This window comes from Etheostoma cragini, chromosome 4 (genome assembly GCF_013103735.1).
Source record: "Etheostoma cragini isolate CJK2018 chromosome 4, CSU_Ecrag_1.0, whole genome shotgun sequence".
In the NCBI taxonomy this organism is placed as follows: domain Eukaryota; kingdom Metazoa; phylum Chordata; class Actinopteri; order Perciformes; family Percidae; genus Etheostoma; species Etheostoma cragini.
In genome coordinates, this window is record NC_048410.1 from 28,095,811 (window position 1) to 28,118,682 (window position 22,872).

Consider the following 22,872-nt stretch of genomic DNA (forward strand, 5'->3'; position numbering starts at 1 on the left):
GGGAGCGCACCATGCCGAGCTGTAAACACACAGGTTAAGAGGTAGGGCCCCCCAATGCCGCTGGATCTGCTTACTGAATGAAGCTCGGCATTACACAGCACATCCACATCCACGGACACTTATGGACCCCCTCAGTCAGCAGGCATGCCGAATCAACACCTCAGCGTTCCCCCTTGTTACACTTGGCAGCTCTAAGTGCTGCGGACTAATAAAGTTAATACATGATGCGCTTTTATCCTGCGCCGTCGTATTTCATCTTCTTTATTACACTTTTTTTTGCTAGATCACTTTGCAACACTTTCGTCTATATTGTCCCTTGTATATAATGCTTTGTGATCCATAAAAGCAATGGCAGCGAGTTTGTTGTACCGTAGCACTCCCCTACCTCACATACTGTATATCTCCCAGTGTGCACTGCTGCTGTCTGCCTGTTTGTTACTGTAGCCCAAAGGTTCTTTGCCTATCTGTTAATACACAATCTAAGGACTTTTATCAAGCAACACATGTACATTACCAAACATATGCCTCCCTTCTCCATTCTGTAATACCATGCCCTCCTTATTTATTTCCCCCTTTTTTTTTTCTTTCTTTCTCACCCCTGCAGTTACCACTTAACATACACATAGGCACACACTATCCACACTCATGCATAACATGTCTGCCAACTCCTTTCAGCACCCTTACTGTGACCACCCAAGGTGAATTACACCCCATTCCGCCCAATTACTGTCAATATGTTCTTGTGTTCGTCACTCTGTCTTGTCCAGTCCGTGTTGTCACTTCTGACATCATCCCGTCTCACGTCCTTAGTTGTTTGTCTGTCACCTTGTTGTGTTTTATGTGTTGTGTGTTACACTTTGTATGTGGTCCTTTAATCCCCGCTGTCCCTTATATGGATCCAGGGTCTCGCTAAGACAGGGTGGATGGTTACGGTAGGGCAACAGTAAATGTACTGAATGCTAAACTTGAATGGAACATACTGTGTGTATAAGAATATATTACTTTATTAAAAATAAAGTGGTCCCACAAAGTAGGGGATGGGGGGGTGGTGGGCCACCAAATAAAGAATAAAATCTACTCAACACATTTTATTTACAGGATAAACATGAGTTTTTGTTTTCAACCAGGTCCTGACAAGACCTTACAACTCACAAACTAGTCTGTGCTGAAGAAGAAAAACAGATCCATAATTATTGTTATGACACCTATCAAGTGCAAACATAAACAGAGAGAGAGAGATGTAACTGTGACTTATACTTCAAACATGAACAAAAGGTCTTGGGTACGCTTTGGCATTTACTCCGAAACGTGATGCCTGGATTTTGTGTTCATTTTGTTCTCGCGTGCAGCAATTATACCAATTTCCCAAAGTAAGACAATGTCTCCCAATGCCTCTGCACTCTTTCAAAAAGACACTTTGTGAGATAATAATATTAGGCAAATTAGCACGGATGTGAAGGGAAGTGCCAAGCCGGTTCATGCTCTGATCATCTCTTTTGTTGCTGCTTGTCTAAGTCCTTAAATGAGGGACTGAATGGGAATAAATCTCATTAGGATATTATTTCAGCGCCATGCTGCAGTTCATATTGTGGACGTGGAGATTCAGATCACAAAGAAATGCTCATAAAATATGAATGAATTTTCCTTTAAAACCATTATCATCTACTTATAAGACGCCATTTGAAGAACATACTGCTATTCTTCAACCCTATCTTAGCATAACGTTAACTCCACGAGGTACTCCATAATCCCATGGAGATTAGAATATCTTTAGAAATGCCACACATTTCATATTTCATCTCTCTTCTCAACCAGCTTGAATAAATTCTATAAAAAGACCTGCTGCAGTGATTTTTTTTTTGAATGCTGCTAGAATTATGAAGCAGGATCCAGGTTGAATCTCTCACAGTTGGCCTGCGGTGTGTTAGCTGAATTTCCTCCAGTGGCTGCTGATGCAGCTGCAGCCTATAAATAGGCCTAGCCCAGACAGGCAGAGGGAGGAGGGCTGTGGTTAACCCCTGAGACCCGGTCCTAATCTGCCCCCAATAATGGGCAGCATCATTAGAGAGTGAGCTAAAATGGCTGGTCACGAAGGATGCGAGGGGTCCTCCGTTTGGAGAGCTCCATGGGACTCTGATTTGAGCGCCTTTAAAACTCACCACATTGTCACCTACCTCTTGTGGACTCTTCTATTACCTGCTGTCCATACCTTCAGCCAATATCTACTCTATGCCACAATACAGACACGGGAGGGGTAGCTTAGTCTCTAGCACCCATGCCTGTCGTTTCACATCTCCAGATTGCTGAGGGTTGGGAAGCTTTGGTGCCTATGTGCCTCATGTGCATTGCATGGCCTGGATTTTAACAAAGCAGTCGTAGCAAAGCGTTGCTTCCCCAACGGTGCTTTTCTGCAATCAAAGAGTATTCATCTCCCACCTGCCCTCCCTCTTGTACTGCCGTTTTGGCACAGTTTGGCTCTCTTTTCTCCCCTCCCACTCTCTCCCTTTTTCTTTTCCTTCCATAGTCAGCCATTTATACCCCAAACAGGTCCCCTTGTGGGCATAGGGAGACATCTACTGATGCACAGATTCTTTCGGATTTATTACACACGGGTTTACGGGTCAGTCTTAATTAAGAGGTGAAATCATTAAGGAGGGATAGATAAAGAGAGGGTAGCACGGAGATGACCTGTCTGAGCCAGAAATCTCCTCTCTGGTCTTTATGGCTTCAAGAAAGCCAGAAATTTGACACCTGCGCTGCGCACCGGGTTTTAGATAGAGAGGATGGAGATTGTAATGTGTGTTGGATTAGATGGACTGTGAAAGTGGAGTTGGCTGGAAAATGTCTCTGACTCACCTGAGTATTTTTTAGTATCTGTTTATGAAGCTTGGTAATGGGATTCGTAAACCATTGCCTACAGTAGATTGCTAATCTGTGCAAATAAACACAGTCACATCTTTTTTTCTCTTATTGCTAATTGGTTAGATGGGAAATACTGATAATGTGATTGCCACATGTAGGCCTAGGGTTCTTTCTTCACCCGGCACAGCGCGGTGCAAAGCCTGACGCAAGTGTCTTTGCTATTTTGAGACAAAAAACAGTTGTTAATGTACCGTCCTGCGCCCACGTGGATTAAATAACAAATGCACTTGCGCCCATGGGCGTGCTGGTCTTACAGGGAGGTGTGTTCAGGTGCATTCTTGGCGTATTGCTATCTTGTGGCTGCAGGAAAGGGATTGGGCCATTGACCAACCAAAACCTCTAAAGTCAGTCATACAGGATTTCATTGTTAAATTAATATCAGTAAAATGCCCCAAGGCTTATGCACTGCGCACTATGCTTGTTACACACACACACACACACACACACACACACAAATACTACGGTGCAAATCCGGCATCGTAATAGCAATGCGCCATGGTACAAACGCACCTAGCTTTTAACCCTCATGTTGTCCTTGGGTTAAATTGACCCGTTTTCCTATATCAATGTTCTTTTTAACTACCCAAAATAACATGATTGATTCCACACAACACTCTGTGGCAAGTAGAAATCTCTACTTTCATTAATTTTCACGTGTCTTATTCAATTTTATAGCATTTGGAGAAAAACATTGAAGTAATTGATAAAAATTGACATATTCCAGTCTGTGATTATCCATCAACATACATGTCTTTAATTTTAGTCTCAATAATTCTTAATTTCTGCTTTTCTAACCCAAACATTAGGGCTCATTTCCCATAAATGAGGTTTATTGACCTTGAATTCCAAAAGTAACTGTAAACTAAAGTTGACAAGTTAATGTTACGTAGTGATAAATGTCAAAAAGTGTTGAAAAAAGGGACAAAAACGTTAAACTTATGATAAAAAGCGTCAACAAAAGTCTTGATCGGAGCTTACACTGGTTTGGTTTATTGCATGTTACGCCCAAAAAACACCTATGACTTAACAAAGACACTAAGTACAACCCTTTAGAACCATGCGCCCACCACAAGGACCCTTTTTTCATCGCCAAACTAGCAAAAGTGGTTTTGGACACGCCCTAAACGCACCTCCGCCATGCGCTTCACGCCTTAGATCGTTAAAATAGGGCCTGTGGTCTTTATTTGATCTGAGCTAATGATTAAACTAATGGGAAAAATACCCAATCCCTTTTGAAGTGATAATCCACAAACTCTGGTATCTTTTCCAATTCTTCTTTATCGCTGTGTTTTCCCCCCTCTGCACTTTGAGGAGATCACTTGGCACACTCTGATCCTCCTGAATCGTGGTAATGATGTTTGAGTTTCTGTCTGTGGAGTGCTTTGTCTTATTGGTGCTCACGCTAAGTTCTATTTCTGCCATTGGGAAAGGTTTCACTTCCTGTGAATACAAGGATATTTTTCAAGGAATTTTAAATTGTATATTTGTCCTTGCATTTTATCCTTTTATTATTTCATGCACAGTATATTGTACGTAATTATACTGCATCCTCGTATTTCATTTATATTTATATTCTGTGCTGTGTGACTAATTCTGCTGCTGTAACAATGTAATTTCCCATTTTATTGGGATCAATACCTGTCCATCTATGTATTTTTGAAAGATTTTTTTAGGGCATTTTAGGTCTTTAATTGATAGGACAGCTGAAGACAGGAAAGGGGGAGGGAGAGCGGGGTGGGGGTGCGAGGGGCCACAGGTTGGAATCAAAACCCATGGCCACCGCGGTAAGGACTGAGCCTGTGTACTGTACTGTACATGGGGTCCACGCTAAACCAGGTGAGCTACCAGGGTGCTCCCATATTCTTTTATTATGAATTGTTTTAGCAAGCATGCTGACACATGTTAACACGGTGTTGAAATATTTCTCTTACCTGCTAACAAGCTGGAATATAATGTGACAGTGCCACGTGTGAAGTAACACACTCAGTTGTTCCCAGCCACTGTTTCCTGAAGGCTGAACACTTCAATGGCTGCTATAGATCAGCTGAAAGGCTACCGTTGATAAGCAGAATGTCAACACACATGTATGCAGTTACTGTACAGCACACCTGTGAAATACAATGTTGGCTGTCCAGTTGCAAAAAGGAAGCTTTTGCAAAGCGTTTCCAGTGATTTTTGTGCATGGTTTCTTGAGCATCCTAGTTTGACGGGGTTCTGTGATTTATATTCAGTGATTAATACATTTTCCCAAAACCCTGGTATGCAAATGAAAAATGTGAAAGTTAAAATTTCAACAGCTGCTTACATCTTCATAATGCATAACCGCAAAACTAAATTTGACTTGGTTGTTTTTGGGACTACAGATTGCTCAAAAGAAACAAGCAAGGAAATAAATCCCATTCCTTTAAATGATTTAAACTTTGTGGTAGCAAATTACTTAAAAGGACATAAGTAGATCCTTTCTTTCTAAGATTGCAAATAAAAATGAGGAATATTCTTTTGTAAAATGGAAAGACAGCTTCGATGTTACAAGAAATCATTCCTATAATGGGCAAGACAACTTTACTTTAACTAACACTTCAGATATAACTCTGAGACATGACAGTACTGCACTAAGTGCAACCTGCACAATAGATTTATCTACATATTTATCATACTTTTTAACCCTCATGTTTTCCTCGGGTCAAATTGACCCGTTTTCCTATTTCAATGTTCTTTTTAATTCCCCAAAATAACATGATTGATTCCACACAACACTCTTTGGCAAGTACAAATCTCTATTTTCATTCCTTTTAGGGGTGTCGTTATTCAATTTTATAGCATTTGAAAAACAAATTAAAGTGTTTTTGAAATAGTATTGAGTAAAAGTTGACATATTCCAGTCTGTGATTATCATCAACATCCAATTACTTTAATTTAAGTCAAAATAATTGCTGATTTGGTTTAATTTCCTATAAATGAGGTTTATTGACCATAAATTCCAAAAATAACTGTAAAACTGAAGTTAATAAGTTAGTGTCACATAGTGTTAAACTTCAAAAAAGCGTCAACAAAAGTGTTGATCTTAGTGGATTTTCAATTTTGACAAGAAGACAACACAAGGGTTGAGCAGTTGCACATTTTCAATATCAATATTCAATATTCAATATCTATCTATCTATCTATCTATCTATCTATCTATCTATCTATCTATCTATCTATCTATCTATATCTATCTGTCTATGTACCTACAGTATGTTACTGGAAATGAACCATCCCAATTGCACTCACATTTTTGCCGCCTAATTTGTCTTTGTAAATGGTTCCACCTTACCACACTAATCTCTAATGTGTATCACTTTATGTCTCTGTGACATTTCATTATTAATCCAGTAAAAATGTGCTGCCTCTCAGCCTTCCAAACAGGTGTCATCCATCAAGAAAGTTAAGGGTGGTATTCATATTAAGCTCTGTTGAACCGTGGTGACATGAGGTGTATAGGCATGTCAGACAGAAATGCCTCTTGACTCCCTGTGGTGATGTTTCTAAAAGGCCCATCACTGTAACAGTGGTGGCACGAGACTGGGCGTACAATTTCCAAACACGGCTTTGCTTTTAGAAGCGCCGACCATTGCCTTTTGCCTCTCCGTGTTTTGTAGCTCAAAACGAAGTCCCCATCATTGCTGGTTGTCTACAGCGAGCAATGATGTGAACTCTGTGTGAATTGCTATTAAAAATGAACAGATGGCCCCAATACTCTCAGCTCCTTGATACAGGTACCAGAACCTTTCTTAACCAAATGGTGTCACTAAAGTCTAACATCATAGCCTTAACGCTTGAGAAAAAGTCTTGCAAGCAAGCATCTTGACCTTTTGGTATTCTAAATCTGTAAAAGAATTCTATTCAAAAAAGCCTTCCAATTATTGGTTAAGGGTCATTTATTTCCATGCTCATGCTTTTGGTTTGTTCCAGCATTGTGGACTCCCTGTGCAGTACCACTTAGCAAACTAAGCCTGAGGCAGTGTGCTTTCTCCAGAGGCAAGAGGTTATATTAGTTACATCGCATTCACGGGGAACCATTGTTTGCTTATGTAAATACAATTTGGCTTTGTCTCTCCATGAGGCGATGTGTACATTATATATTATACGGGCTAATCTTCAAATGCTTTGACGTTGTTTACTTCACCGAAGGGATTGGATTGAATCAGAATGATAGCGTCTTCCCTGGCAAACGGAAGAAGGATGCCTAGCCCACCAACAATTTCCTACTTCAAAGCAGCATTAGTGGCTCCATTAAAATCCTGTCACCCTTCTTCCTTTATGGCTGTCTGTGGCTTCTAAGGAGAGGAGAAATCACAGTCATTCAAATGCTAAGTGACTTTAACACTCCTGCGAATATTAGAAAGGAAATAACTACTCCATCATCTGCCATGCACACAAAAAGATGAGACCAATGTTTTGAATATCCTATACCGCATTCCTCTGCGGTATCTCGTCACATGCCATTACCTCTGCAGAAAGCACAATGCTTGACACATGCATAACACTGTACTGTGTCATTCTTCATTAAGACTTAACCATGTGCACTAACACACACCGACAGCTGCCTAACAGACTTTCTTGATGATGTTATCGTGTCAGCAAGTTTTCAATCCCTTGCTTTCAGACGGTACAAGGGGTTGATGTTATCGTGGCCTCAAATGAATCAATGAGGTAATTGCAGGCAGCCGCGCCATTTACACTCCAGGCCGTGGGACAACAGTCGATGCGTAGGAGGAGCTCCAGGGGCAAAAAGGGTAAACCCTGTCCCATCCATCATTAGCGAATCATCTTATTAATTGCTCTCTCTTTTTGCTTCACAGGTCACAGATGGAGGGACCATCAAGCAGAAAATCTTCACCTACGACGCTATGTTTAATACAAATTACTCTCACATGGAGGACTACCGCAGGCGTGAAGACCTCGTGTACCAATCAACCGTCCGGTGAGCCTCAAAATCAATTGGTTTTAATTCAAAAGAAGATTACTGTGTTACCTGCTCATCCTGTGCTAAACTTAGTTACTTACTAACTGTATAATAAAACAGCCTCTCAAAACTGTGATAGTAAATGGCTCTGTGCTACTCAACCTTTAATCCCAGAGCCATCTGCTGCAGGTCAGACCAAGCCAGCATGGAGTATCCATGCAAACAGGTCAGGGCTTTATTACATGAGGACAGGGGGCATCAGCGGACTCTAATCAGCAACTCTGAACAGGATAAAGAGTCTTGTGTTAAAGATTGAGCCAACATCTGGCCACGCTGGTCCTTGTTCCAGCCACAGTGGTGCATGTGTCCCAGGTAGCGCAGCCCTTCTCAGGCATATAATCATGGAAGTGAATATTCAGAGGCTTCCATTACCCGTCTTCCTTTCTCTTTGATCCTAGTCTTTACCGACGTTTCATTGCCGCCGGAAATTCCCCACATATCCCTTTTTTTGTCCGGATGCCCTTCACAATCTTCTGTCTTTGTGTTGGCTTTCTAACCTCTGTATTTCTAAGGACTATGGTTAACTGCTCCTCAGATCTCTGCAGGGTAAACCCAGACAGCTAGCCAGACTATCTGTCCAATCTGAGGACTATGGTTACTTCGTCCTCAGATCTCTGCAGGGTAAATTCAGACAGCTAGCCAGACTATCTGTCCAGTCTGAGACTTCTGTTGCACTATTAAAACAACCTTTAAACGTACATGTTCCACAAAAACAAGTTCCTTCCCAAGGTTATTTTGCAAAGGCACCACACTTAGCACCACCCATGATGATTGTGATTGGTTTAAAGCAATGCCAATGAAACAAGAGTCCATTTTTTCTCTCATCCTGCTGTGTGGACTAGCCAGACCCTCCGTTGCAGCTCTGTAGAGTCAAGTCTGGCAGTGCAAGACTACTTTGATCCATACTGTGTGTGCATTAACAGGTTTTTACAGAGTGAGAGCAAGAGATGGAGAAAGAGAGAGTAGTAGGATGGGGAATCATCTGGCTCTGGTTGGCTTGATTACACGAATAAGGCGTCCTGGGGACTGTCTTCTTTTACCCCAGGCCTCAACAATACGGCTGGCAGCTGTCTGCCTGTCTCGTCAATTTTTGTTCCCTCTGCTATGGATCCCCTCCCACTGCAGAAATCCCCGTCAGCATGTTATACATCGCACCTACCGCTTAATTTCAAACTGGAATGCCTCACTCTTTTCATCCTTTTGTAACGATCCTACTCTCATTGTTTTTTTTCCCCATTTATCTTGCTTTTCCTTGATTCTGCTCATGTACATCCCTACCCCTTTGTGTGTCTTTTTTCCCTCGTTCCCCATTTCTTTCCTTATGTGTGGTGTTGCTGCCCAGCTGAGGATGATTTATGTGGACAACCCTACTACCCCTTTGGGAGAGTAGGCATCATCAAAATGGAATAACACACACACTCACATGCACACATACAATGATGACAACATGAATGCACACACAAACAGAAATCATAACAGCCTCTCCCGCAATACTAATTACTCAGGTAATATCACAGCATTCGGATGTAGGATTTGAAAATTAAAGGCTTTAAAAATCTCCAATCAAAGCTATATTTTAACAATCTTTTCAGATGGCTAATTAATGCTATATTTGTTGAGACATACAGGATATACGGAGTGAGGAAGTGAGAGAAAGTCTAATATAACACACCAGAGAGGGAAAGGGAGATTTCAAATGAATCGGCATCAGCAGGTGGATGCTACCTTCACTGACCTGTATCCGGATCTGTAACAGAATGCTTAGCCTGTGATAGTCAACCACAGCAGAATGTGGACTCCTGCCACGGTCACACCATTCATCCAGTGAGGAAGAAATTCCCTTTGACTGGTCACGGTCCCACTGTCATGGTGTAACACAGACGCTCAACACTACTGAGAAATGCAAAAGCTGAATTTTTCCTCGCTACAATCTCCCATTTCCACCTGAGAATGGTCGATGTGCTTTACAAAGCCTTAGAAGTCTGGCCAATCCGCTTGTACGACCTAAAGTGAAAGCCTCAATACTCTGTTCTATCGTTTTTAAACTCTTGTTGAGAACTATATATTTTTAGCTTTCACCTTTTTTTTTCCCTTTTCGTAGAATACTTTTTCCCACCAGCAATAGGTGATTATTGTGCTATTATAGAGCTACAGCAAAAGAGATGTTTTGTCTCCTCAGGTGTACTGTTGGCTTTTCATTTTTTGAAGGTTGACATTGACTTCATCTCAATCTTTGACAGTTATTAGTCACAATCTTTCAAAGACTGGAAGCAGCTGTAACTTTATCTTTATTAAAGTGCCAATGCACAGATTAGTCCTTGTACCCATTGTGTATGTACTGTAGCTGATGACACTTTACTTTGAGGACCTCCAGAGCAAGTGTATGCTACTTTTAAATTGCCATAAAAGATGAATGTGGCCCATCAAGGACATTCATAGGTCGGTATGGTAGAGACATTTCTGTTTAACGCATGCATGTGGGTTTATGTGTGATTTCCTTCCCTTGCTCTCTCTCACATGCGCAGACACAAAATATGCTGTTAGTTCAAATTGAAAATGACCTGCGGTTCTGTATTCCTTACAAGCAATCTGTTGAGGTCGTGCATAAAATGACTATTCTCTTTTGGAAGCAAAAATGGATGGAGCGTGATGTGGGAGAAGGTCAGGGTGGGTGGTTGGGTATGAAATAAAGTGTCTGATGTTACAAGCGGAGACTGCGGTTCGCATCGTGTCTCCTGCCAACAGTCATTGTTGGTTCCTTTTAACCACGTTCACATCTTTTTCCATTGTAAAACAAGATGTGGAAACTCAAATATACCATCTTTTCTTGCAGCCGTTAAACTGGAAAGTGGGCAACCTACATCCCATGATCTTAAATTTCATTTGTTTCCTTTACTTGCTTTCCTTCCTAGTCCGTTCCACTGAGGAAGCATGGGATGTATACAGTCTGCGAGGAAATCATGTGAGAGGAGAGGAAACGAGGAAATGTGTTTTCAGAGGGTTGACATGTCCTTTCCTCTGAAGCGTCACATGAATGTGTCAGCTGTATGGGCAGAGTTAGCAGCGGCTTTTAGCGGCACGGCTTCCTGGATGGGGTTCTTGTGTATTCTCATAGCTCCTCAGAGATCCCTCCTCGAGGCAGAAATAAGAGCTTTGAGACGGCCTTTATGAAGGAGGAACAGAACTTCAGGGTCGAGCGAGGAGATAGCAAATGAGAGACTTGAGAAGCAGCACCATGCTATTATTGAACATGGAAAGGAACAGGACAGGAAAAGCATGCTAAAACAAAAGTGTTCAGTGGAATCAGTGGTACGAGTGTGTCTGCAGATTGATGATAGGTAGATAGAGAGATAGATATGTATTGATCCCAATAAATGGGAAATTACATTGTAATAGCAGCACAATCAGTCCCACAGCACAGAATATGAATATAAATGAAATACTAGGATACAATATACATACATTCAATATACATGAAATAAGAATAGGATAAAATACAAGAACAAATATTTGAATACAAAAATGTGCAACTGCTTAAATAGTGTGATAAATGTGCAAATAGACCAATTGTGCAGGTTGCGCTTGGTGCAGTCACAAAGGCCAAAGCCAACCAAAAAGACCAAAACAAATTTCAAAATAAAACACACAGGTTTTTTTAATGATTTTGGCGGTCTTGACTACTCAGCTTTGTCTAGAGTACACTCGATCAGGCACACAGAGACAGAAAGTGACGTACACACATGGGGAGAGAGAGAGAGAGAGAGAGTGGTTCTGGAGAGTGGAGAAGAGAAGTGGCGCTTTGGAGACATGCTCGTTAGGTATGAGCACGAAGCCATGCTTCACGGCTATTTGCAGCACTTCAGCATGCGCTGTGTTGCTGCTGCGAGACTCCTGGGACACTGGTCAGGTCCTCCCAGGTGCAGTGATGGACTCCGCCCAGGGACCTGCTAGGCAGCACAGTGGCTCCGGTTTCTTCCCACCACAAAGACATGCACGCTAGAGCCCGGGGACCTGTTCTGAGAAGTCAAGATCGATGACCGCCCACCCTGAGCCGTGGTTCTGCTCCAAGTTTCTGCCTCTTGAAAGGAGGTTTTTCCTTGTCCTCATGTCGCCTAGGGCTTGCTCTTGACGGGAATTGTGGGGTTTCTGTAAATAACATCACAGAGTACGGACTGTACCGGCTCCTTTATGAAAAGCACTGTTGTTGCGATTTGGCACTCTATAAATAAAATTGAATTGAATTGATTTGAATTGAGCTACAGTTGAAAATTAGCTGACTGGCTAACACAGGCACATTCACAAAAATGTTGACTAATGTGCATTGTCCTAATCAAATAAATAAACCTACACCTAGAACACACACAACAGAGAAACACACACAGCTGGAAGGCCGTAACACAATCAGAAGGGTGTGAACCTATCATGTTGTAGGTACAAGGAAGGGTTAATAATACCAGTAATACCATCAGAGCTAATCTGCTATGCTGCTCCACCTGCTTGTGACCTGCTGTCACTGCAGGAGCTGCTGGTAGCAAGATATTTCCTGATGATATAATACCATTAACAAATAAATCAGTGATGTGTGCTGGCTAATGTTCATAATCCCCTATACAATGCAGATTGTTCACTTAATGAACTGTTAATCCACTTGTAGGAACAATAGCTTTATATTAATATAAGCATATTTTTCTTTAAATGTATACATTTTGGAAAAGCTAAACATATATTTGTTAGCTAACGATACATTTCCAAATAATTTGTATTATGTTAGACCTGAAATAAATACATGTTAGGGACAGCAGATGTAAAATAGCTTCCAGGCTAATTCTGGCACATTTTACATTGATTTATGTATTATTAGCATTGGTCCTGATACATAAAAAGCCAAGTCCCTTCTTACATTGGGATTTTTTTTTTTTTTAAATGGGACACTTTGTCTAGTGTTTTCTCAGAATAAAAATTGAGAATGTGTCTTGTAGTGGCACTCTGACCACAAAAACACGCCACTGAAGGGAATTTGAAACCATTTCCAACGCTTGGTGGCGCATTGAGGTCTGCCATTGTCTTAAGGTTAACCCTTTATTTGATAAATGCATTTAACAACCCCTACGAACAGACTGACTGTGAGTGTGACAGCCATGCTAGCTAGCCATGTACTGGTGTGTACTGTAAGATATGTAGATTTTAGGTATTGATAAGTAAAGTAGTCGCTTCTTAGATTGGTAATGAATATTAATGCACATAGAATGGGTTTTTAGAGCTTCAATAATCAGCAAAACGGTTTCTTTGATGACTCTCGTTCCTGTAATATCTCCATGCTTTCTAACCATTTATCACTGAGCTCCCCTCTTTGCATGCGTGTGGATTTGAATCCAATGAATGCCGTGTGGATTGCAAACAACACAACAAGAGCGTTGTGGCTAAGAACAGCGACATGAGCTACATCAGCACTTAATATAATGTAAACAGCCAGCACAAAGCCAATCCCACCTCCCCTGGCACTCAGCGAATCGCAGCATTATCCTCGTCATTTTGTTGCATGCTCATTTTTCAAAGAAACATGAGTAATTACAAAGTTCTCTTTACATCCCGTCCTCAAGGCGATGTGTGTACTGACTTACAGTCGACAGTCTTGACCCATTCAACCGTACTACTTCAGGCCAATAAGGGTATCTGACAATGTTCGAGTTAATTTGATGCCCAGATTGACTGGATGAGCTTTCAGACGCCGCTCTGTCAAGACTGCTCCTTTTCACTCTCCATCTAGGCAGTATCATTTGCTTGCATTTGTAGGCAGGAGGAGTTCTGCGGGGCGGCCTACATAACAGGAAAGAGCTTTCAGATGCGAGTCCTGGGGGACAATCAATGTCTTTTTGCGGTGTGCTGTTTTTGCTCCTCCTCCGGGGTGGCCCATTGCAATCGATCTGCACCATGTGTGTGCTGTTTTCTGGTTTACGGGGGAGAGTTTGCATTTGCATTGCGTTTAATGTGGTTTGCTTGAAATTGTTTGTTTATTGAATTACCTAATCTACTTGATTGCATACTAATCACAAGCAAGTTGATTTTTAGTTTTTAATTTTCAGAATCTACCTTGGTTTGTGTCATTGCTAATCCACTAGTTAAACCGCACTGATTGAGTCCTGAAAAATGTAACAGAAGTCGAGTGGGGGCCAAGAATTAGGGTGGAAGATACAGAGGGAACTGCATGGTAAAATGTGAACTATCACTAAACATGTTCTGTGGTTGTGTCTAGATTGATTGTTGGTGTCCAGGTTGTGTCTAGGTAACCCTAGATTTGTAAAAAAAGAAACTCAAGAAATTGCTGCCTGATGACCTATCCTAACCTTAACAATTTAGTGGTTAATGCCTGACCTCAACCACCTTGTGAGACTTTTGCAAACTTGACTGGAATCATGTATTTCCAACTTCCAAACTCATGCGGTCTATGGTGAGACAGGGGTACACCAGGTCTCAATTAGGTCAGTATCCAACATAACCTCATAACCTGTCTCAGGAAGAGTACTAGTTCAACTCTGTAGATAGATGGATGGATAGATGGATGGATGATGGGAGACATAACAGTTATATTATAACACAGTGCTGCCTTAAGTGCTCCCATCCTTCCCCTGTTAGGGGAGGAAGTTAACACGTACACACATTCACACCTATGGATAGATAGGCTCTACTGCAGTATTCTACTTTTTTTGGTCTGTGCCAGGGTGTTTGGGTTCATGATTAATGTTGGCAGCACCCGCAATAGCTTTGTGTATATTGAAGGTTCAGCTAAATGTAACGCCTCCAGCATGGGTTTTAATACAGCAACAGGAAGAGAAGGAGTGTGTTGTTGTTGTGAAGACGGGATGGCACTACACTGTACTGTTTAATCCTAAATTCTCGTCAATTGCCTTCTCTGTAACTCTGAAAATTGGTTCTGTGTTGTTCCTTAACATGGATACATCCAGTGTTAGCATACTGATGTTACTGCATGACTCAAAACACACACGAGTGCTCTCAAAACTATGTAAAATCACATGCTTATAACTGTGTATTACAGTCAATGTTAGTCCTGAGTAATAGGAATATTCAGGACAATAATCAGTTTGAGACATAATAATCAAGACTTTCTTTTTTTTATTCCGTGTAAATGGTGATTTTATTCCTCTAAGATTTGAAAGATTAGCTGACCCATTAATAATGAATGGCACATAGCTTTAAAAAAAAATAAAATAAAAAAGAGAGAAGAGAAAAGAGCTTGAGTACTCAGAGTCACACGTTCCAATTTTGTGAACAGATTCTCAATGGACTAGCCCCTCTGAAAAAACATGACATCAAAGATTAGAGAGGGTGTTGAAAAATTAATTCCAGCCGTCTTAATATTTAACAGAAATTGCAATGTTACGAGTACAACCTTTCCTCTTTTTCTGCCCCGAATTCTGATGGATAGGTCTTCCTGTCAAACTTGGGCAGAATTCCGAAGCAGGCAGCCACTCAGAAATGCTTTGGTTTGGGGGTTTCTTTGTGGCCTCCTCACCCTTCTTCCAGCAGTACTTCCATGCCTTGAATGATTTTATCTCTGGGTTCCATTCTCTGCACTTCAAACCATGCATGCAGAAGTCAGAATGGAGGACAACAGAACTACGGCTTTGTTTGTTAAAACCAAGCAATGGGCTACATCAGTGTTTACTATAATGTAACCAGCCAAGACAAAGCCAATTACCTCCCCCACCCGCCACCACAGAGAGAGATTCACTGTGCTCATCATTTTTGCACTGTGGTAAAAAAAAAGACTTTATATGCTTATCCCTCGAGGAAGCGCTGGTAGAGAAATCCTCACTTTATATCCCATGGGACTCACTCTTTTTCATATACACTTTGTTTATGCTTGGTTCATTCGGCAAAACTTTACCTTTTTTTATTTCAAGTTCATGCACTAAAGGCTAGGTCAAACTTGGTGGGTTTTTATTGATGAAGCCCAACTTCCCTGGTGAGGCAGGGCTGCAAAAAGTGTTAGACAGGTTTGATTTTTAAGATTTCAAAAGATTGCAGGGAACCAAGAAAACACACATAGCAGAGAATCTTTGTCTCATTAGTAGGGCTAAGTTCAAGTCTAGTTTAAACATGTGGTTTAATTTCCCACAAAACAAACACCAATTAACTGTTCAATTAGTGATGTTAAAAGATACAAACCGAACAAAATATGGCTTTAACATTAGCAATATGAATAAGCAAAATGCAAATTCAGTTGAGTCTGAATGCCTTGCTCAAGGGTAGTTCAAAGTCAGTTGTAGAGCGAGGATGTTTGTTGGCACACAGATTTGACCGCTCTCCAAAATAGCTAGCTCCTCTTCCACACACACACACACACACACACACACACACTCACACAGCTAAAGTCATTAAGCCGGGCTGCTGTGAGCGCCCGCTGTTCCAACAGAGGTCCCCATCTGAAACACCCGGGCGGCAAGGACAATTGTTCCTGTTTTGTGCGAATAATTCACAGAGGCTAAATGTGACTAGTAGTGTCTCACTTTGGATATCACTGTTGACACATTAGCCAAGTGCAGAATACAGATGGCATTCCCTATCTGTTTCAAAAATAGTCAGATAACTGATGGCTTTGTGCTGTGGTGAAGCATTCTCTTTAAACTTAAAGCGCCCATATTATGCTCATTTCCAGGTTGATAATTGTATTTTGAAGGTTGTGCCAGAATAGGTTTACATGGTTTAATTTTCAAAACACATCATATTTTTGTTGCACTGCACATTGCTGCAGATCCTGTTTTCTATGTGTTTAGGTCTCTGTTTTAGCTCCAGAGTGAGACATCTCACTTCTATACTATCTTTGTTGGGAGTCACACATTCTCAGTAGCTAGGTAAGATCCCATCAGCTAGAAAACTCTTTCTCCAGCTTTGGTCAGTCCAAGGCAGGATTAGCTGGGAGAAGTCTTCTAGACGAGGGACACTTCTGGAATACCTCTAGAACAGGGACAGGAAGTAGTTCTTTTGGAGGTTGTGGTCAACTAGTGTGTGTTGTAGCACTGTTTTGCCATTGAGAAAGAGCTAGCATGGTAGTGCTAGCATGTGCTACGGTTAGCCACCTCGTCTCAGCTAGAGACGTAGAAAGCCCGGCAAATTTTGAACAGCTCCCCCGGAGACTGAAGGCAGAGGACATTCAGAAACTGGATCTTAATCAAAACAGCTTGGGTAGTTTTTGTTCCAAGTGTGTGTGCGTGTGGAAGCACCAGAAACACAAAATAATACTCATTTGCTCACCTATGCACTTCCTAATCATATGTTGTCTGTGTGCATCCCTGTGTCAATGTGGATGGAATTCAAAGATTCATATCACATTATAAACTCATAACTCTTTTATTTTACAGTCTGCCGGAGGTACGGATCTCAGACAACGGGCCTTACGAATGCCATGTGGGCATCTACGACCGGGCAACAAGGGAGAAGGTTGTCCTGGCTTCAGGGAACGTCTTTCTCACTGTTATGTGTGAGTACCACCATTTCACTATATTTTAAAGCAACGTTTGTGTACAGTTGTGTACAGTATTAAATGTATTTCCGGTTAAAAGAGTATGCTGGTTGGGACATGAGGTGCATGGAGAGGGTCAAAGCCAGTGGCTTGGATACTATGGCCAAGATTGAAAAGCTACATGCTTTGCAGACCAGCCAAAATGAAAAAAAAGTGTGAGTTTCTAGTTTTGATTATTGGTCCCCCCTGTGCAACCCCACTTAAAAAATCTTGGAATTGCCCCTGCTTACGCCCCCTGCATTGAGTGTTTTTGGCCACAGCAGTTAGCAAATTCCAAGGATAAAAAACTCTAAAAACTCACTGGACACTAACTGCTCAGTACCAAGCAGAAGACTGACAAAGAAGAACATTGTGGAACATTTAGCAGCTAAAAAGCCCGACAATGTCCTCAGGAGACCAACAACAGAGCTAAAATCAAGCAAATACTACACATGTTTCTTATATCAACGTATCTTATTTCATCAATGTGAAAGATGGACCAGGTCACCACTTTATTTGAAGGGAAACAAACCTGATGAGTTAATGAAAAAGAAATGTTTAGTTAATCATGATTACACTACAATTCGGTATGTTTAGCCGGTCTCCTAACTACAGATTTAACTATGAAGAAGACATGAACATCATGAATACATCAGAAATCATGCTGATTGAAATATATTAATTGATGCTTTAATTAATGTATTTTTCTGGCATCAGGTCAACCACAAGACACCATTAATCCTTGTATATTACTCATAGTTCTTGAAGTACTAAATTAATTAATCCATGCTTTTTTTTATTTATTTTATAAGTCATGTACCATCAGTGTAAATGTTACCTAAGATCTGTGTATTACATAGGCAGTTGTAGATCATTATAGTAGTCAATGTAGTCAAAGTAGAAAGGGATTTAGTGTATTAGCAATTCCGAAAAAGGTTGCAAGTAGTATGAAAGACTAAAAATGTAAAATTACGATACTTATGCCACGATACGATTTTATTGCGATTTTAAACATATTGCAATATTCTGCAATATATTGAAATTGATGACCTTTTTCCAACTTCAAATTTTTCCCAATTTCAAATGAAGTCCCCAAAAATAAAACATGGTCAACATGTGTTTTATCTAAAAAGATGCATTTACTTCAATTTAATTGCTTTAAATGGAATTGTCAAGCAGACAAACTGACCAACACATGTATAATAAAAGATCGATACTTGACTTTTGTGTATTGACACAGCATTCCCACTGAAACTATTGCGATACCATGCTGTATCGACTTTTTCCCCCACCCCTAGTAAGGAGGCAGGTTGGAATGGTGGATGGGGCGAATGACACAGGACTTTCACCCAAGAGACTGGTGTTTGTGTCCCGTTCTTCTCCCGATTGACAGTAGATTGGATCCTGCGCGCCAAGAAGTGACGGCAAGAGTACACACCTAGGGTGTCTAAACATGACGCCAAAGGCATTGGCCCTATAGGAGATTTTCTGCGTCAGTAACAAATGCCAAAGGCACCTGACCAAGTGTCACTTTTTGATGGGCCGGGAGTGAGAATGTGTTGGATATTGCGAATGGTGATACGACAATAGTGTGTTCACAACTGTTTTTCACTGTTCCTAAGTTGCAAAAACAACCGTTATTGCAAACCTGCAACATATGTCAGTGTGTAAAAGAAATATTTGCACACACTCATCATCATGTTCTCTTCACTCCCATTTATGGTGTTGAAGAAAGAAAGTCTCTAGCACACTTGTGTTGGGATAAAACAAATTTTTCCACGTTTAATGCACTGAATTGTTCTATTACTGGTGATGAGTTGTCCAACACCAGCCTGGGATTAATTTGAGAACACCCATCAGCTCGTTCTGCAGCATGTCCGGGTTTTGTGTGAAAATATTTGAAAAATGATCCGCCACTCGGATAGATGTTTGCATAGAAAAGAACACAAAGGCACTACAGACGACAAGTGCATTAATCACCCTCCCCTAATGAATACCAAAGACATTTTGTGTAGAGGTTGATACAGTTTGTGTTATTATCTCCGTTTGCCTTCTCCACTGTGGCTAACTTTTCATCCTGCTGACATTTCCTCAACAATTCAAGTGAATTATGTGTTATTGCTGTAACACTGAGTTTTCAGCGTTGAAGAAGGAATATGTTGTCACGGTGTCCTTGACTTTTCCAGAAGTTCCATTTGTAGACCTACCACTTATCATATTTGCTTTCTTTAATGTCCTGCAACCCTCATTGCCTCTGTAATACAACTACTATTACAATTATCAGTTGCTCTGATATCTCATTTAATCAGTTGAGGACATTGTGCGCCTGTAGCCTCTGCTCAGTCTGAGCGGTAATGGTTGTATTTAAGTCTCACCGACAACAGATGCTTTGCTTGCCTCTGATGCAGAGGTGGCAAAAGTACCCACTTCCCATACTTAAGTTGAAGTACAGATACTTGTGTTAAAAATACTCTGTTAAAAGTCAAAGTACAGATTTAACTTCTTTACTCAAGTAAAAGTAACAAAGTACAGGCTTTACTTAAAAGGGGTTCTGAGCGATGTCACGCGTGTTTTAGGCTTCAACAATTGTCACATACAGCAAACATCTCCTCACTTCTGCTAGCTGCCTGTCCCCTGAACACACTGTAAAAACTATCTGCACAATATCTGCTAGCTGCCTGTCCCCAGAACACACTGTAAAAAACATCTCCTCACTATCTGCTAGCTGCCTGTCCCCAGAACACACTGTAAAAAACATCTCCTCACTATCTGCTAGCTGCCTGTCCCCAGAACACACTGTAAAAAACATGGTCTCTGACCTTTTAGTGACCTCAAGTAAAACTGGCCTACAAATGACAACCATTAGTTATGCAAAGCTACCTGGACCACTCAAATGTAACAAAAGTGAAACCTAAGAAACTTCAGTGGACATGGAAAAAAGGCTTTTCATTCTTTATATACCATTGCCTACATTTTAGATGGATGGCTGCCAATAAGCCTAAACATCACATCTAAGATTATTGTGACTCCAGGTAAGACTGTGTGAGACTGGGACTCCAGGTAAATAAGATTCTGACTGAGTAGCAAGATATGAATTCAATTGTGTTTCTGTGGGAATTCAAACATGAGTCCTCTAACTCACGTCCGAGAGGTTTGAGACATTAACGTTAATATTAGCCCAAGACAAAGTTGATTTGAGACAAGAACAAGTAACGTTAATGTAAACTTATGTGGTCTCAAAAACAAAAATGGCCTTTAGTAACAGTAACATTAAGATTACTACAGCCTTGTTACACTAAATCAAGTTACTGAATTTGTATATAATATAAAGCTATACATGCAGATATTGTACCAGCTATTAGATAGGTAAGTGACCCTTAACGTAAAGGTAATAAAGTTACTAAAACAAACAACAAATAGCTTTTGATAACAACAAAAAGATCCGTTTAACTTTCTGATTTTCAAATTTGACGGTAAATTATTGTAAAGCCAGTACAATTTGGAGCAATTTGCAGCACATTATAACAATAATTCAGGCTGATCCAAGATCCTGATCACCCTGATGTTGTTGTATAGTCGCTATAACCACCACCTCGCTCTATATTATCCCTTAAATACTGTATATTCCAGTCCAATTAGATTGAATTTGGTATTGATGATGCGAAAAATAATAACTGTAACTTCACCGACATTATTGAAACTAAAGTAACAAGGCAATTTTGTTAAATGTAAGGAGTAGAAAGTAAAAAGTAACCAAAAAAATAAAGTAAAAATATCTGAAAAATCGACTACGGTAACAAAGTATTTGTACTTCATTACTTCCCATCTGTGCTCTGATGTATCAGTTGAAGCAGCAAAGACATTCTGTCCGTCCTTAGGATAATTAGCAACTGTGAAATTTATTCATTGGAACACCGGAGAGCGACACCGTGTGACAATATTACTCCATTATTACAATCTCTGCTTCTGATTTTTATGTTTCTTCTTTTTCCCCTTCTGACTTAAGACATTCATTTCTTTTTTAACTGAGCCCATGGCCCTCCGTCTGGCTCTATTCGATGACCAATCCCACGCCTCTGTTTGAGTGCCCTCCCTCACTGACGTCAGCCAAAGACTTTATCAATGGTAGGGGATTTACTCAGTGAACTTGTTTCGGCATTGGGTGGGAAGACGTGATGTAGTCGTGGGATAGTTGGAGCACCCTAACTCAGCTGGGTCTTAAATCACCACTCCACAAGAGAGGAAGAAGAATGGCCTCTGGCATTGTGGCTAATTGCCGTCTAAACTGAAACAGAATTATTCATAACCTATTAGTGTGTCAAGTTCAGCGGAAAGTAAAGAAAAAAGTACAGAGGAGAAAGAAAGAAAATCTGAGGGGGGAAAAAGTTAATTAATAGGAAGCAGTACAAGGAGAGTATTTTAATTTTTTAAAGGGCTTCATAAATAAGAATTATCATTTTAATGAATCCCCTGCCAAGGAATTCAATCATCCGGTGGTAAAAGTCTAAACCCTGAACTCTTGGTACCTCTGCTTACTGTCCTTCACTCTCTGGAAGTCTTTGCTTTTCTTCTTGCTCTGCATGAGCATATGTTTTTTAAATTTTTTTTTATATTATGCCCAAAGGGTTTTAGAATCCCCCACCCAAGTGAGTGTTTTAGCCGTACTATGATGACCAATTTAGCTCATGTGACATCCAATGTTGAATGCAATAACTTATTATATATATTCTTAACATTTCCAAGCTTACAACATCAAAATAATTGGGAGCATTCTGTTTGTTTTTATCTAGTTTAATGTTCACCATATACTATATCCCCTGGCCAGTTGTGCCGACAAGCTTTTATCTTGATAATGAGGAACATGAATAACACGTAATACCGAGATGGACCAACAACTAGGGCACTTTATTATGTACTGTGTTTGATATGTTCTATCTCTTGACCTAAATGAGGTGTCATGGTGTGCTGTGCCTGTAAATGAAATTATCGACGCATTACTGTATGATAATTGATGATGAGGTTGTTATCAAAGTTCAAAATCAACATGTGAACTGAAAGCTCACGGATGAGGAGTTCAGAGTGAGAACATGCTGAAACAAGCTGATGGACAGAATCTTTATCAGGAAATTGAATTTACTGTCAAATCATCTTTAGTCTCGGTCTGCAGAGGATACGTCCAACAAGATGTATATACAAAGAATTGACAATCTAATACGGCTTGGCCTTTTGAATAGCACTCCCTCTCTGTTATAGTTTAAATGATGAGGGCTCAGTTCTTCGACATTCGGACCAGAAACTTAAATGTGATTACCATGGTGTCAGGAACTCATAAAAAACTGTGGGCAGTACTTCATTAATTACGACGTAGTACATCAAATACATAAGGGTCTAGCTTATTGAATGTACAGTGCTGGGATAAAGCCTG

The 22,872-nt window shown here is 40.6% G+C and overlaps 1 protein-coding gene across 2 annotated transcripts in view; it reads left to right on the top strand.

Annotated features, from left to right (window-relative positions):
• igsf21a (immunoglobin superfamily, member 21a) overlaps window positions 1-22,872 on the top strand; it is a 217,678-nt gene that overhangs the window by 109,241 nt on the left and 85,565 nt on the right. For both annotated transcript variants that reach the window (XM_034868272.1, XM_034868273.1), the window contains exons 3-4: window positions 7,764-7,885; window positions 17,308-17,426. In XM_034868272.1, coding sequence (XP_034724163.1) covers window positions 7,764-7,885; window positions 17,308-17,426 — 241 coding nt within the window. The remainder of the gene's footprint in view (window positions 1-7,763; window positions 7,886-17,307; window positions 17,427-22,872) is intronic.